The following is a 17,201-nucleotide window of genomic DNA, read 5'->3' as shown; positions in this document are numbered from 1 at the left end:
GTAAAGCTCCCTGTAATAAAAATAGAAAATGCTCAAAAAATTCTGAGCTCTGAAGAAGTCATTCTGTCCCAAGACGCTAACTCTTTTTCTCTTCGGAGGTGTTGACTAACTTGCTGCGTTTTTCCAGCATTTTCTGTTTTTATTTCAGCTTCCCAACATCTGCTGCCCCTTCACCCCCGCCCCACTAATCCTGTGTTTGTGTTTGTGCGCAGGCCGGGGTCAGAAGCTGGTGGCAGCTGAGCAGGGAGAGTTACCAAACAGCAGCGAAGGCCAACCCGATCGCAATGTTGGAGAAGTGGTGAATCTCATCCCTGAGGATCAGCTCATCCCACCAGGTCCGTGAAGCTGAGAGGAGATGGGCAAAGTTTATCTTTCTTTTTAAGAGAAATTTAGAGTATCCAATTTGTGTTCCCATTAGGGGGCAATTTAGCGTGGCCAATCCACCTACCCTGCACACCTTTGGGCTGTGGGGGGTGAGACCCACGTAGACACTGGGAGAATGTGCAAACTCCTCACGGACAGTGACCCGGGGCCGGAATTGAACCTGGGTTCTCAGCGCCATCAGGCAGTAGTGCTAACCACTGCACCATCCTGCTGCCTGGTCCTCGGCACCTTGAGGCAGTAGTGCTAACCACTGCACCATCCTGCTGCCTGGTCCTCGGCACCGTGAGGCAGTAGTGCTAACCGCTGCACCATCCTGCTGCCTGGTCCTCGGCACCGTGAGGCAGTAGTGCTAACCACTGCACCACCCTGCTGCCTGGTCCTCGGTGCCATGAGGCAGTAGTGCTAACCACTGCACCACCCTGCTGCCTGGTCCTCGGCGCCGTGAGGCAGTAGTGCTAACCACTGCACCACCCTGCTGCCTGGTCCTCGGTGCCATGAGGCAGTAGTGCTAACCACTGCACCATCCTGCTGCCTGGTCCTCAGCACTGTGAGGCAGTAGTGCTAACCGCTGCACCATCCTGCTGCCTGGTCCTCGGTGCCATGAGGCAGTAGTGCTAACCACTGCACCATCCTGCTGCCTGGTCCTCGGCACCATGAGGCAGTAGTGCTAACCACTGCACCACCCTGCTGCCTGGTCCTCGGTGCCATGAGGCAGTAGTGCTAACCACTGCACCATCCTGCTGCCTTGTCCTCGGCACCATGAGGCAGTAGTGCTAACCACTGCACCATCCTGCTGCCTGGTCCTCGGCACCGTGAGGCAGTAGTGCTAACCGCTGCACCATCCTGCTGCCTGGTCCTCGGTGCCATGAGGCAGTAGTGCTAACCACTGCACCACCCTGCTGCCTGGTCCTCGGCACCATGAGGCAGTAGTGCTAACCACTGCACCACCCTCCTGCCTGGTCCTCGGCACCATGAGGGAGTAGTGCTAACCACTGCACCACCCTGCTGCCTGGTCCTCGGTGCCATGAGGCAGTAGTGCTAACCACTGCACCATCCTGCTGCCTGGTCCTCAGCACTGTGAGGCAGTAGTGCTAACCGCTGCACCATCCTGCTGCCCTGAGATCTGGAAAGTTGACCCAAAAGTCCTGGCTGATTGGTCAGAATGGACAAATAGGAGGTGGATACAAGTAATGGTGGGAAAGAGTGATAGCACATTTGGGGATGAAGAGAGACAGAAAGTTAGATCCTTAGCCACAAACGTTAGCTTGTGAGAGTGTCTGGATTTTATTGATCTACACCCCATCATTCTACCGTAATCCATGTACCTATCCAGTAGCCGCTTGAAGGTCCCTAATGTTTCCGACTCAACTACTTCCACAGGCAATGCATTCCATGCCCCCCACTACTCTCTGGGTAAAGAACTACCTCTGACATCCCCCCCTATATCTTCCACCATTCACCTTAAATTTATGTCCCCTTGTAATGGTTTGTTCCACCCGAGGAAAAAGTATCTGACTGTCTACTCTATCTATTCCTTTGATCATCTTATAAACCTCTAACAAGTCTCCGTTCTAATGGGAAAAGGCCTAGCACACTCAACCTTTCCTCGTAAGACCTACTCTCCATTCCAGGCAACATCCTGGTAAATCTTCTTTGCACCTTTTCCAAAACTTCCACATCCTTCCTAAAATGAGGCGACCAGAACTGCACACAGTACTCCAAATGTGGTCTTACCAAGGTTTTGTACAGCTGCATCATTACCTCACGGCTCTTAAATTCAATCCCTCTGCTAATGAATGCTAGCACACCATAGGCCTTCTTCACAGCTCTTGTCACAGCAACTTTCAAAGATGTATGACCATAGACCCCAAGATCTCTCTGCTCCTCCACATTGCCAAGAACTCTACCGTTAACCCTGTATTCCGCATTCATATTTGTCCTTCCAAAATGGACAACCTCACACTTTTCAGCCTTGGTGGGATTCAAGCTGACATTCTCTGGGGGACCAGCCCAGACACATCCTTGTGATACAACCAAACCTCAAGGAGAGAAAAAGCAAGGATAGTAAGCTCATCTAATTCTGGCCTCTCAGCCATTCCCCATTTTAATTGTTCAGCACTGCTGGCTGTGCCTGCAGTTGTCCAGGCCCCAGGCTCTGGAATTCCCCGCCTGCAACCTTTCACCTCGCTCCCCTCCTTTAAAACACTCCTTAAACATAACCTTCTGAAGAAGCTTTTTGCCCATTGACCCTAACATCTCCTCCCGTCACTCAATGTCTTTTACTTTATAAAGGAAGGGGTACAGTGGTGATGTAACTGCACGGGGCTGGTTTAGCACAGGGCTAAATCGCTGGCTTTGAAAGGCAGGCCAGCAGCACGGTTCAATTCCCGTACCAGCCTCCCCGAACAGGCGCCGGAATGTGGCGACTAGGGGCTTTTCACAGTAACTTCATTTGAAGCCTACTTGTGGCAATAAGCGATTTTCATTTCATTTCATTTCATCCAGAGGCCAATGGCATCTCTGCTCTCAAATTACACCAGAGCAGCTGGTGGAATTAAATTCAATGAATAAATCTGGAATTGAAAGCTGGCCTCAGTAGTGGTGACCATGAAACTATTGCCAGTTGTCATAAGTCTGTGTCGCTAATGTCCTCGTGATCCACAACAATGTTGCTGACTCTTAATTACATCTGGAAAGGCCTTGCAAGCTACTCAGTTGTGTCAAACAAGTCTAAACGGAATGAAACCGTACGGACTACTCAGTCTCGATCTCGGCATCGGAAACGACCTGGCGACCCTGTAAATTCCTCCTTCCTAACATCTGGGGGCTTGTGCCAAAGTTGGGAGAGCTGTCTCACAGACTAGCCAAGCAACAATGTGACATAGTCTGTAAGCTACGATTCTGTGAGTGTGACTATGCCCGAGACACCGCTACCGCCATTCCTGGGTATGTCCTATCCCACTGGCAGGTCAGACCCAGCAGAGGTGGTGGGCAGCACAGTGGTATACAGTCAGGAAAAAGTCCTCAACATTGGCTCTGGATCCCATGAATTCTCATGGTATCAGGTCAAACACTGACAAAACAATGTCCTGTGGGTTACCACACATCCCTTTCCTCCCTCAACTGATGAATCAGTACCCCATCCTGGTTGAACACCACTTGGAGGAAGCACTGAGGGTGGCAAGGGTGCAGAATATGCTCTGGGTGGGGACTTCACTGTCCATCACCACAGACAGAGCGGGCCGGGTCCTAAAGGACAGAGCTGCTGCTAGACTGGGACTGCAGCAGGTGGTGAGGGAACCAACAAGAGGGAAAGACATACTGGACCTCATCCTCACCACCCTGCCTGCCGCTGCTGCATCTGTCCATGACAGTATCGGTAGAAGTGACCACTGCACAGTCCTTGTGGCGATGAAGTCTCACAAAGAACAAAGGAAAGTACAGCACAGAAACAGGCCCTTCGGCCCTCTAAGTCTGAGCCGATCATGATGCCTTAACTTAAAAAAAAACTTCTACCCTTACTCGGTCCGTATCCCTCTATTTCCTCCCTATTCATGTACCCATCCAGATGCCTCTTAAATGTTGCTAATGTGCCTGCTTCCACCACATCCTCTGGCAGCTCGTTCCAGGCACCCATCACTCTCTGCGTGAAAAACGTACCCCGCACATCTCCCTTAAACTTTCTCCCTCTCACCTTGAACCTGTGCCCCCTTGTAATTGACACTTCCACCCTTGGAAAAAGCCTCTGACTATCCACCCTGTCTATCCCTCTCATAATTGTGTAGACCTCTATCAGGTCTCCCTTCAGCCTCTGTCTTTCCAGTGAAAACAATCCTAGTTTATTCAACCTCTCCTCATAGCGAACAGCCTCGAGACCAGGCAACATCCTGGTGAACCTTCTTTGCACTCTCTCCAAAGCTTCCATGTCCTTCTGATAATGTGGCGACCAGAAATACACGCATTTCTCCAGATGTGGCCTAACCAGGGTTTTATATAGCTGCAACATGATTCCCCAACTACTGTACTCAGTGCCCCGGCTGATGAAGGCAAGCATGCCATATGCTTTCTTAATCACCTTGGCCACCTGTGTTGCCATAAGGGAACTGTGGACCTGCACGCCCAGATCCCTCTATGTTAATGTTGCTAAGGGTTCTGCCATTTACAGTATAATTCATACATAGATTTGATCCTGCAAAATGCATCACCTCACATTTTTCCTGATTAAACTCCATCTGCCATTTCTGTGCCCAAGTCTCCAATCTATCTAGACCCAGTTGTATCCTCTGACAATCCTTGGCACTATTAGCAACTCTGCCAATCTTCGTGTCATCCGCAAACTTACTAATCAGACCACCCACATTTTCCTCTAAATCATTTATATGCACTACAAACATCAGACGTCCCAGCACTGATCCCTGCGGAACACCACTAGCTACAGATCTCTATTCAGAAAAAGACCCTTCCATCGTTACGCTGTCTTGTATAACCAAGCCAATTCTGTTACAATCTAGCCAGCCCACCTCGAACCCCATGTGATTTTAGTTTTTGTATCAGTCTAATGAAATCTAATTGAATATTGGCCTTTATTGCAAGGGCCGGATACATTGACATTAGCAGCAGCAGGCTCACTCACTGATTCCTGAGATGAGGGGTTTGAGAAAAACTTTGAACAGCTTGGGTTGATAGTCATTGGAGTTCAGAAGAATGTGAGGTGATTTTGAGGAGACCTGACAGGGCGGATGCTGCGAGGATGTTTGCCCTTGTGTGGGAATTCAGAACTAGGCAGGACAGCTCCAAAATAAAGAGTCCCCAGTTTAAGAAGGAGATGAGGAGAACTTTCTTCTCTGAGGGTTGTTAGTTTTTAAAAATTAATTCAAGGGACGTGGGGGTCACTGGCTCGACCACCATTTATTGCCCATCCCTAGTTGCCCTTCAGAAGGTGGGGGTGAGCTGCCTTCTTGAACCGCTGCAGTTCTTGAGGTGTAGGTACACCCACAGTGCTGTTAGAAAGGGAGTCCCAGGATGTTGTCCCAGCGACAGTGAAGGAACGGCCGATATATTTCCAAGTCAGGGTGGTGAGCGACTGGGAGGGGAACCTGCAGGTGGTGGGCTCGCCAGGTATCTGCTGCTCTTGTCCTTCTAGATCAGTGTTCTTCAAACTTTTTTTCCGGGGACCCATTTTTACCAACTGGCCAACCTTCGCGACTCACGCCGGCTGATCTCCGCAACCCACGCCGGCTGACCTCCACGACCCACGCCGGCCGACCTGCGCGACCCACGCCGGCTGACCTCCACGACCCACGCCGGCCGACCTGCGCGACCCACCATTTTCTCTTACCTTGTTTGCTGCTGACAAAAATGGAGGAAATGGTTTTGGGTCCCTTTGGCCCTCGTACTCGCTCCTCCAGTGGAACCTGTTGGATGAAGATGAAGCCTTCCGGTGTCGGAAAGTATGGAGTCTCCATCTGTCCAAAGTTCTGCATTTTTTTCCTGTAAAATTTTGTCAAATAAAACCCCCCCGAACTTGTGAAAAAAAAAGAATAAATAAATGAATAAACCCCCCCCTAACTTGTAAAACAAAAAGCTGCGACTGTTTAAAAATAAAGCGGCCGCACTGTGCATGCGTGCCCGCTCATCGGCACGCATGCACATAGTTTTGCGCATGCGCGCTGATGATCTGGCATGCATGCACAGTGCGGCTGCATTTTTTTAAACATGTTTGCGGCCATTTTGAAGGCGGCTTGCAGCCGGTGTTATTAACAGCCGGCTGTTGCGCGCAGATTTGTGCGATCGGGAGCGCCGTGACGGACAGCTCGACGACCCTCCCGCGACCCACCCGCGGGTCGCGCCCCCGAGTTTGACAATGCCTGTTCTAGGTGGTAGTGGTCGTGGGTTTGGAAGGTGCTGCCGAAGGAACCTTGGTGAGTTACTGCAGTGCATCTTGTAGATGGTACACACGACTGCTACTGTGCGTCGGTGGCGGGGAGGTTGAATTTGTGGAAGGAAGAACAATCAAGCGGGGCTGCTTTGTCCTGGATGGTGTCCAGCTTCTCGAGTGTTGTTGGAGCTGCGCTCATCCAGGCAAGTGGAGAGTATTCCATCACACTCCTGACTTTTGCCTTGAAGATGGTGGACAGGCTTTGGGGGTCAGGAGGTGAGTTACTCGCTGCAAATCTCTGAGCCTCTGACCTGCCCTGGTAGCCACAGTATTAATGTGGCTGGGTCCAGTTCAGTTTCTGATCAATGGTAACCCCCAGGGTGTGGATTGTGGGGGCTTCAGCGATGGTGATGCCATTGAATGTCAAGGGGCGATGGTTAGATCCTCTCTTGCTGGAGATGGTCATTGCCTGACACTTGTGTGGCTCGAATGTAACTTTCATGGTGTCAGTCCGAGCCTGGATATTGTCCAGGTCTCGCTGCATTTGGACACAGACTGCCTAATTCTGTGGGATTCTGTCCCTCCGAGAGCAGTACAAGGGAATCGAAGGCTATGTGGGGGACAGATAGGAGTCCAGCTCACAACCAGATTAGCAATGATGTTCTGAAATGGCAGAGCAATGGGCAGCAGAGTTAGCACTGCTGCCTCGCGGCACCGAAGACCCGGGTTCGATCCCGTCCCGGGTCATTGTCCGTGTGGAGTTTGCACATTCTCCACATGTCTGTATGGGCCTCACCCCCACAACCCAAAAAGATGTGCAGGCTAGGTGGATTGGCCACGCTAAATTGCCCCTTAATTGGCAAAAAATAATTGGGTAATCTAATTTTTTTTAAAAAATGAAATGGCAGAGCAGGCTCGAGAGGCCAAAAGGCCTACTCCTGCTCCAAGTTCTTATGACCTTATGTTCTCCAGTGCCTCTAACCTGTTTTTATAAAATAGGGACTAAATAGGTGGGTAGAAGTCGAAGTGTAATCTGACGAGACCAGAACTAAAATGTTTTGAACTTGTTTCCTAGCCTTTGACCCGGAAGTGATTTTTCGCCAAAATGGAAACCGAATCAGAAGTGGGTTTGAACCCCGTTACCAGTGGCCCAATCAGGGCAACCGACTCAGGTGGGTGCAAACAGCCAATCTGTGGGTTCCTCTTCAATCAACTCAACTTGTGGTTATACAGCACCATTAATGCAGCAACAATATCTCGAGCAGAGTAAAGAGCCCTACACCCATCAGTGTGTTTGAGGCTAATAGTTAACATGGACACTATTGGCAACCAACCACTTACTCTTCACTTCCGTGGTCCATGATCATTTACGGCTTGGGAAAGTGTAGAGGGAGCTTTACTCTGTATCTAACCCCGTGCTGTACCTGTCCTGGGCGTGTTTGGTGGGGACAGTGTAGAGGGAGCTTTACTCTGTATCTAACCCCGTACCTGTTCTGGGAGTGTTTGATGGGGACAGTGTGGAGGGAGCTTTACTCTGTATCTAACCCCGTGCTGTACCTGTCCTGGGAGTGTTTGATGGGGACAGTGTAGAGGGAGCTTTACTCTGTATCTAACCCCGTGCTGTACCTGTTCTGGGAGTGTTTGATGGGGACAGTGTAGAGGGAGCTTTACTCTGTATCTAACCCCGTGCTGTACCTGTCCTGGGAGTGTTTGATGGGGACAGTGTAGTGTGAGCTTTACTCTGTATCTAACCCCGTGCTGTACCTATCCTGGGAGTATTTGATGGGGACAGTGTCGAAGGAGCTTTACTCTGTATCTTACCTCATGCGGTACCTATCCTGGGAGTGTTTGCTGGGGACAGTGCAGAGGGAGCTTTACTCTGTATCTAACCCCGTGCTGTACCTGTTCTGGGAGTGTTTGATGGGGACAGTGTGGAGGGAGCTTTACTCTGTATCTAACCCCGTGCTGTACCTGTCCTGCGAGTGTTTGATGGGGACAGTGTAGAGGGAGCTTTACTCTGTATCTAACCCCGTGCTGTACCTGTCCTGGGAGTGTTTGATGTGATATTAGCACTCCAAATTTAAGATGTCCCATTCTCCGCGGAGGTGACACGTGGATAAGTCAGAAATTCCAAGTGAACGTTTTCACTGGCGTTGCTGCCGGTTGGAATGACTCGATATAAATTCAACCACCCTCTCTGCTCCCCTCAGTTTGGCTGGGTTGTGTGACCAGTGCACCGTCCTGTTCCTGGGAGCAGGCTCAGCGATAACCACCACCTCCCTGAGACTTACTGACCTCAATTACCTTTGTGCCACAGGGAAGCCAGAGAGGAGGCAGCCAACCAGGATGGCCCCAGGCAACAGGACCTGCCAACGGTAGCAGCCCAGGCTGCCATGGAGCGCCTGAACAGAGCAGCCGAGTCGCAGGCCGGCCACATCACACCATCCTCGCAGAAGAAGCCGTGTCGGGCCACATTGGTGCCTTCGCTCTTCAAGATGGCAACCGGCGGGGCGGTAGCGCTGATGACAGGTGAGTGCAGGAATTGTCCGAATGTATTACTGATCCAGGAAAAGTGGTATTGCGAGGTGGCAATGTCGGAGTTACAGCATGGCAATAGATCAAAGCAAAATGACAGCTGATGCTGGAATCTGAAACCGAAACAGAAAATACTGGACCATCTCAGCATGTCTGACTGCATCTGTGGAGAGAGAGAAGGGAGCTAAGGCTTCGAGTCTGGGTGACTCTTTGTCAAAGATAGAAAAAACTGGAAATAGGGTAAGATTTATACTGTTGTGGGGTGTGTGTGTGTGGGGAAGTCGGGCTGGATAGAGAGCGATAGGTGGAGTTTCACAAAGATGTCGTGGGCAGAAAGACAAAGGGAATGTAAATGGGGGTAATCGAGGTTAAAAAGGGAGCTGACAGTAGCCCATTTAGAGTTTAGAAAGTGTGAATGGCAGAACAGAGGTAAGCAGTGTGTCAAAGGACAACTTGGGACAGGGAACAGCTGCTCCGAATGGGGTTGGGTGAGTAGGAGGGGAAATCGGATCGATGGAGGAAAATAGATCAAAAAACGGGGTGAAGGTGGAGGAGAAAGTTCGCAGTCTGAAGTTGTTGAACTCAATGTTAAATCCGGAAGGCTGTAACGTGCCTGATCTGAAGATAGGATGTTGTTCCTCCAGTTTGCACTGGGCTTCACTGGAACATTGCAGCAGGCCCAGGACAGACAGCTGGAGATGACAGACTCGAAACCTGATATCCCTCCTGTCTCCACAGATGCTGGACGAGATTCTCCATTTGGGAGACTATTCTCCCGCCGACGCTGAATTGCAACTGATTTACGCATGGCGAGGATTGTGAGGGATTCCCAAGGGAATCCCACTATCGGGCGCCATTTTGAGCGGACGAGGCAATAATGAGATCCCGTGGCTGCCCGTCACCACCACATTGCAATTCAGCCCCTCACCCCTGTATTTCCTGAGTCTCCAACCCCCCCTGCCCCTCCCCTAAAGTATGAAGGTGACCTGACCCCCCTCTTCCCCTTCCCACAGAGACCCCCTAAGTAAAGAGATCCCTGTCAGGAAACCCCCCAGGAAAGAGACCCCTATGCGAGTTAGAGAGCAGCCCAGACAGAGGCGGTGACAATAATTACTGTTGTAACACTCTGGGCATACGCCTGTAGGCTCAGACAGAGGAAATATCATGTGTCAATTTCTGGACAGGCAGCTGTGTTTAAGCCCCTCAGATCCTTGAGCTGCAAACCATTCATTCATTTCCCTTACTGGGCTATAATTGACAACTTCCACATACACAGCTGCCGTTTGTCAGCCTTACTTCATTCATCTTCCTTCACGCTTGTGTAATGCTAAAGTGCTCTAATCATTATGTTTACAAACATCAACCACTTCAAAGAGAGTTTAAGTATTGTCAATTTCCAGCTGGCCACTTCAAAAACGTAAAGGGGACTGATTGGAAAGCATGTAACTTTCTTTGAAGTGGTTGATGTTTGCAAACATTGTGGTGATGGACAGGTTTTGCATTGTGGGGTCGGGGGTGGGGGCGGGGGGGTGTGTGTCCTCAGATGGACTGCCTGAAGGAGTTACCCCCTTGGCCCACCATGAGGTCCACCACTTCAGGGCCACGTTTGTCCGTATCTGTTGTAATCCTCACCCATGTTATTCCTGGCCAGAGGACCAGAGAATAATAATAATAATCTTTATTGTCAGAAGTAGGCTTACATTAACTGTTACTGTGAAAATCCCCTCGTCGCCACATTCCGGCGCCTGTTCAGGTACACTGAGGGAGAATTTACAATGTCCAATTCACCTAACAGCACGCCTTTCGGGACTTGTGGGAGGAAACCGGAGCACCCGGAGGAAACCCACGCAGACACGGGGAGAACGTGCAGACTCCACATTGACAGTGACCCAAGCCGGGAATCGAACCCGGGTACCTGGCGCTGTGAAGCAACAGTGCTAACCACTGAAGGTCTGGGTATGGGTCATAATTTCTACGCTACAAGATTCTATGGGCAAGCCGGGAATCAAATCTGGAACCCTGGATCTGCGAAACAACTGTGCTAACCGCTGTGCTACTGGACCCGGACCCAGAGAATATGATGCCCAACCCACTAAGTGGATGCAAGTGGGCTTCCCGTTGGCATGGGGCACAGACCTCGATCCCGCCACCAGGGGGCGCCAGAGGATTGGAACCCGTATTCTTCACTAACACGAGATTCTCCGCCTTGTCGGGAACTCCCCAACCGACATCTGATGAAGGAGCTACGCTCCGATAGCTAGTGATTCCAAATAAACCTGCAGGACTTAACCTGGTGCTGTAAGACTTCTCAAACGACAGTGGAAGCAGAATAGGAACTTTCAATAAGGAGTTGGATAAAAACATGAATGAAAGTAATTTGCAAGATGATCGGGTAAGAGCACGGGGTGGGACGAATTGGACAGAACTTTCAAAGAGCCGGATTGGGCCAAATGGACACCTTTTATGCTATCTGATTTTCTCTACACTGTCCCCATCAAACACTCCCAGGACAGGTACAGCACGGGGTTAGATACAGAGTAAAGCTCCCTCTACACTGTCCCCATCAAACACTCCCAGGACAGGTACAGCACGGGGTTAGATACAGAGTAAAGCTCCCTCTACACTGTCCCCATCAAACACTCCCAGGACAGGTACAGCACGGGGTTAGATACAGAGTAAAGCTCCCCTACACTGTCCCCATCAAACACTCCCAGGACAGGTACAGCACGGGGTTAGATACAGAGTAAAGCTCCCTCTACACTGTCCCCATCAAACATTCCCAGGACAGGTACAGCACGGGGATAGATACAGAGTAAAGCTCCCTCTACACTGTCCCCATCAAACACTCCCAGGACAGGTACAGCACGGGGTTAGATACAGAGTAAAGCTCCCTCTACACTGTCCCCATCAAACACTCCCAGGACAGGTACAGCACGGGGTTAGATACAGAGTAAAGCTCCCTCTGCACTGTCCCCATCAAACACTCCAAGGACAGGTACAGCACGGGGTTGGATACAGAGTAAAGCTCCCTCTGCACTGTCCTCATCAAACATTCCCAGGACAGGTACAGCACGGGGTTAGATACAGAGTAAAGCTCCCTCTACACTGTCCCCATCAAACACTCCCAGGACAGGTACAGCACGGGGTTAGATACAGAGTAAATCAACCTCTACACTGTCCCCATCAACACTCCCAGGACAGGTACAGCACGGGGTTAGATACAGAGTAAAGCTCCCTCTGCACTGTTTCAGTGTGTGAAAGGACAGTCTTTGATTTGTTCTGAGTGAGTTTGCTTTGTGTTTGATTTATTTGTTGCCATGCTGCTGTGTGAATCACTCTGATATCTTCTCTTTGTGTAGCTCCCAGTATGCAGTACAGCCGGAGCCTGGCCTGTCTGACCCCTGAACTCGCTGAGCACCTTCTCCGCCACATGATCCACGAACGTCTGCTCAGGCCCAAATCCTTGGAACTCTTCTTCGGTTGTCAGATTCAGAAACTCGTCCTCAATTGCTACCCCTATGCCACCAACGAGCTCCTCCGACAGCTCCGAGCATTCCAGTCCCTCAAACACCTCAGCCTCACGTCCTGCTCCCTGATCACAGGTACGGCTTGAAATCTCCATTCGCACCACCAACTGTCTGCCTCTGTCTCATTTTACCCGATTGATACAATTTTCATTGGATTTGACGCTTATGTTAATGGAAAAGTGAGGCCTGGCCTAATGCTCTGGAGACAGATACCTCAGGAACCTGCGTTCAAATTCCACCCTGGCAGCTAGGGGATTTAAATTCAATTACTTAATAAAAGCCAGCCTACGTAATGATGTCTATTGCAACATCGATTGTCCTAAAAACCCATCTGGTTCACTAATGTCCTTTAGGGAAGGAAATCTGCCGTCCTTACCCGGTCTGGCCTACATGTGACTCCAGACCCATAGCAATGTGGTTGACTCTTAACTGTTCTCAGAAATTGTTATATTGAAGCGGGCAGCTCAGTACCTGCTGCTCAGAGGGCCAATATATGCAGCCTTTTCAGGAGCACTTACATCCTCTGAATGAATTCAGAGACGAGATTAGTGAAGAATTGGGTTTTCCCGACAATCCACCAGTTCCACGGTCTCTGCTTCTTATCCCAGCTTATAACTCCCATATTTTGTTCAACTGAACTCAAATTCTCACCCTACAGTTCTAGTCATAGAGGCCGACAGCACAGAAAAGGCCCTTCGGCCCATCCCATCTGCGCCAGTCAAAAACAGCCACCCAACTATTCTAACCCCCACCTTCCAGCACTTGGCCCATTGCCGTGTCTGCCCTGGGATCGCAGGCGCACATCTAAATAATTCTTAAATGTTATGAGGGTCTCTGCCTCCACCCCCTTCAGGCAGCGAGTTCAAAGCCCCCACAACCCTCTGGGTGAAAAGTTTTTCTTCACATCCCCTCTGACCCTCCTCCCCCTGACCTTAAATCGCTGCCCCCTACTCATTGATCCCTCCACCAAGGGGAAAAGTTTCTTCCTGTCTACTCTATCAGCCCCATAGGGGCTGTTTAGCACAGGGCTAAATCGCTGGCTTTGAAAGCAGACCAAGGCAGGCCAGCAGCACGGTTCCCGGAATGTGGCGACTAGGGGCTTTTCACAGTAACTTCATTTGAAGCCTACTTGTGGCAATAAGCGATTTTCATTTTCTTTTCATAATTTTCTACATCTCAATCATGTTCCCCCTCAGTCTCCTCTGCTCCCAGGAAAACACCCCCAGTCTATCCAAACTCTCTCCATAACTAAAACTCTCCAGCCCAGACAACATGCTGGTAAATCTCCTCTGCCCCCTTTCCAGTGACTGTCACATCCCTCCTATAATGTGGATTCCTGAACTGCAGACCGTACTCTAGCTGTGACCTAACCAACTGTTTTATACAGTTCCAGCATAACCTCGCTGCTCTTAAACTCTGTGGATCGGCTAATAAAGGCAAGTATACCATCTGCCTTCTTAACCACGGTGTCCACCTGCTCTGCTACCTTAAGGGACCGGTGTATATGCAGACCAAGATCTCTCTGCTCCTCGGTGCTTCCTGCCGTTTATCCTGTATTCCCTCGCCTTGTTTGTCCTGCCCAAGTGCACCTTGCACTCCGGATTGAATTCCATTTGCCGCTGATCAGCCCATCTGACCGCCCGTCTATATCCTGTAATCGAAGGCTATCCTCCCACTACTTACCACCCCACCAATTCTCGTATCATCAGCGAACTTACTGATCAACCCTCCTACATTCATCATTTATATAAACCACAAACAGCAAGGGCCCCAACACTGACCACTGCGGGACCCCACTGGACACAGGCTTCCAGTCAGAAAAACACCCCTCGACCATCACCCTCTGCTTCCTGCCGCTCAGCCGCCTCTAGATCCAATTTCCTTGGATCCCATGGGCTCTTACCTTCGCTATCGGTCTCCCGTATGGAACCTTATCAAAAGCCTTGCTGAAGTCTAAATGACTACGTCAAATACATCTTGTGGGATTTCGGCGCACAAAATCTCTGAGTTACTCCTCTTGGTTCCCTAATTTATTAACAGCAGTGTCAGCTTCGGAACTGGTCTACAGTGGATGCATTGGGAGCACTCGCCCATACTTGGTGGTGAGATACGTGGTGGGATTCCCCTGGGGTCAGTACTCGGAACATTACTCTGGGAAAGGACGAAGAGAGGCAGACCGGCATTTCTCCAGCCAGTTTGTGCACAGTATTCACCAACGAACAATAATGCGATAATGACCTTTTTTCAGTGATGTTAATTGAGAGATAAATACTGACCAAGATGGAAGGAGAATTCCGAAACCAACATGGAACCATATACAGCCACTGAGAGGTCCTTGGTTCAATATATTTTAAAGTCAGAATCAACAATGCATCACTCCCTCAGCACTCACCCTCTGACAGTGCAGCACTCCCTCAGTACTGACCCTCTGACAGTGCAGCACTCCCTCAGTACTGACCCTCTGACAGTGCGGCACTCCCTCAGTACTGACCCTCTGACAGTGCGGCACTCCCTCAGTACTGACCCTCTGACAGTGCGGCACTCCCTCAGTACTGACCCTCTGACAGTGCAGCACTCCCTCAGTACTGACCCTCTGACAGTGCAGCACTCCCTCAGCACTCACCCTCTGACAGTGCAGCACTCCCTCAGTACTGACCCTCTGACAGTGCGGCACTCCCTCAGTACTGACCTTCTGACAGTGCAGCTCTCCCTCAGTACTGACCCTCTGACAGTGCGGCACTCCCTCAGTGCTGACCCTCTGACAGTGCGGCGCTCCCTCAGTACTGACTGACAGTGCAGTACTGACTGTCTGACAGTGCAGCACTCCCTCAGCACTCACCCTCTGACAGTGCAGCACTCCCTCAGTACTGACCCTCTGACAGTGCGGCACTCCCTCAGTACTGTCCCTCTGACAGTGCAGCACTCCCTCAGTACTGACCCTCTGACAGTGTAGCACTCCCTTAGCACTGACCCTCTGACAGTGCAGCACTCCCTCAGTACTGACCCTCTGACAGTGCAGCACTCCCTCAGCACTGACCCTCTGACAGTGCAGTACTCCCTCAGTACTGACCCTCTGACAGTGCTTGATTCCTGGGGTAGGACTTGAGCCCACAGCTTACTGAGATCTGGACACCCTCCGAGTTCTGGAGGGACACAGCAGGATCGTCTAACTGCCTCACTTCCCTCACTCTTTTTTTTAATGTATTTTCTTACCAGCATGTAACAAAACAGGTTACAAATCATGAACATCCCGGGAAACATAATTCTCAACAATCAACTATACAGTCTGTACAAATATCTTCCCCTTTTTCACCCCCCGCTCCCTCCTTGCGCCGAACAGCTCCTCAGACACGTTCACAAACACCTCCTTTTCTCAAACCCCCCCTGCAGAGCTGAACTCATACTTTATCTTCTCCAACAGCAGGGTGTCGTACATGTCACCCACAAAGCCGCTACCCTCGGTGGCGATGCCGACCGCCACTCCAGCAAAATTCGCCACTGTGCAACCAGAGAGGCGAAGGCCACGACATCGGCCTTCCCCCTCCCCATGAGCTCCGGCTTCTCTGAAACCTCAAATATCGTCACCAAAGGGTCCGGGTCCACTCCCTCTTCCACTATCCTGGCTAAGACTGCGTACATTCCAGCCCAGAGTCTTCCCAATTTTTCGCAACCCCCAAAACATGTGCAAGTGATTCGCTGGCCCCCGCCCACACCTCTCACACTCATCTGCTACCCCCTGAAAGAACCCACTCATTCTCGCCCGAGTCATATGCACCCTGTGCACCACCTTAAACTGTATCAGGCTCATCGTTGCACAGGAGGAGGTCTTGTTTCCTCTACGCAGTGCCTCACTCCATACTCCCCAATTGATCTCCCCTTCCCATTTCTCCTTGATCTTCACACCCGCTCACTCTCTCACTCTCTCTCTGGCTGTAGATTCCGGGCTGGAGCTTGTATCGAGTTTGCAGCGTCTGCAGCAGCTGAACCTTGCGGCCTGTGTCAAACTCACGGATCACTGTCTCTGCAGCCTCAATGGTGAGTCTCCAATTCTCGCTCACACTGAGGGAATCTGCCGCCTGCCAGGGGAAGTTCTTCAACTGAGAGTTAGACTGGCTGTTTCGCATCAGCTGGGGACGGTAAAGGACTGTGGAGAAGCTGTGGGTGGGGGAGTATCAGAGGGTGCGGAGTGGGTTATCAGATTGTAGTGGATTGGGGATCAGATGCAGTTGGTGATGAACAAAGGGGATGGCGGGAAGGCAGAGTGGAGAATGTGAGGAGGGCAGTACCTGCGGGGCAGGGCAGTGTCGGAATAGTGCCGGTTCAGTGGCCCCTTTAAGGAGAGGGAGCACTCTGCTTCTCGACACTGCGCCCTGTCTCTGCTGTGCGTCTCTCTCTCTCTCGATACTGCGCCCTGTCTCTGCTCTGCGTCTCTCTCTCTCTCTCTCTCTCTCTCTCGACACTGCGCTCTGTCTCTGCTCTGGGTCTCTCTCTCTCTCTCTCTCTCTCCACACTGCGCCCTGTCTCTCCAATGGGTCTCTCTCTCTCTCGACACTGCGCCCTGTCTCTGTTCTGGGTCTCTCTCTCTCTTGGACACTCTGCCCTGTCTCTGCTCTGGTCCCTCTCTCTCTCTCTCTCGATACTGCGCCCTGTCTCTGTTCTGGGTCTTTCTCTCTCTCGACACTGCGCCCCTGTCTCTGCTCTGGGTCTCTCTCTCTCTCTCTCGACACTGCGCTCTGTCTCTCCTCTGGGTATCTCTCTCTCTCCACACTGCGCCCTGTCTCTCAAATGGGTCCCTCTCTCTCTCCCTCTCTCTCGACACTGCGCCCTGTCTCTGTTCTGGGTCTCTCTCTCTCCCGACACTGCACCCTGTCTCTGCT

The 17,201-nt window shown here is 51.0% G+C and overlaps 1 protein-coding gene across 1 annotated transcript in view; it reads left to right on the top strand.

The window, feature by feature from the left end:
* Positions 1–16,529, top strand: part of LOC140385962 (uncharacterized) — a 66,726-nt gene extending 50,197 nt beyond the window's left edge. The window contains exons 7-11 of the mRNA XM_072468605.1: positions 213–335; positions 7,338–7,434; positions 8,580–8,791; positions 12,157–12,399; positions 16,261–16,529. Of these exons, the coding sequence (XP_072324706.1) occupies positions 213–335; positions 7,338–7,434; positions 8,580–8,791; positions 12,157–12,399; positions 16,261–16,529 (944 nt within the window). The remainder of the gene's footprint in view (positions 1–212; positions 336–7,337; positions 7,435–8,579; positions 8,792–12,156; positions 12,400–16,260) is intronic.
* Positions 16,530–17,201: the final 672 nt, after the last annotated feature.

The sequence above is a fragment of the Scyliorhinus torazame genome, chromosome 11 (assembly GCF_047496885.1).
Source record: "Scyliorhinus torazame isolate Kashiwa2021f chromosome 11, sScyTor2.1, whole genome shotgun sequence".
Taxonomy (NCBI): domain Eukaryota; kingdom Metazoa; phylum Chordata; class Chondrichthyes; order Carcharhiniformes; family Scyliorhinidae; genus Scyliorhinus; species Scyliorhinus torazame.
The sequence above is the reverse complement of the archived record's forward strand: the minus strand, read 5'-3'. Positions and strand labels throughout refer to the sequence as shown.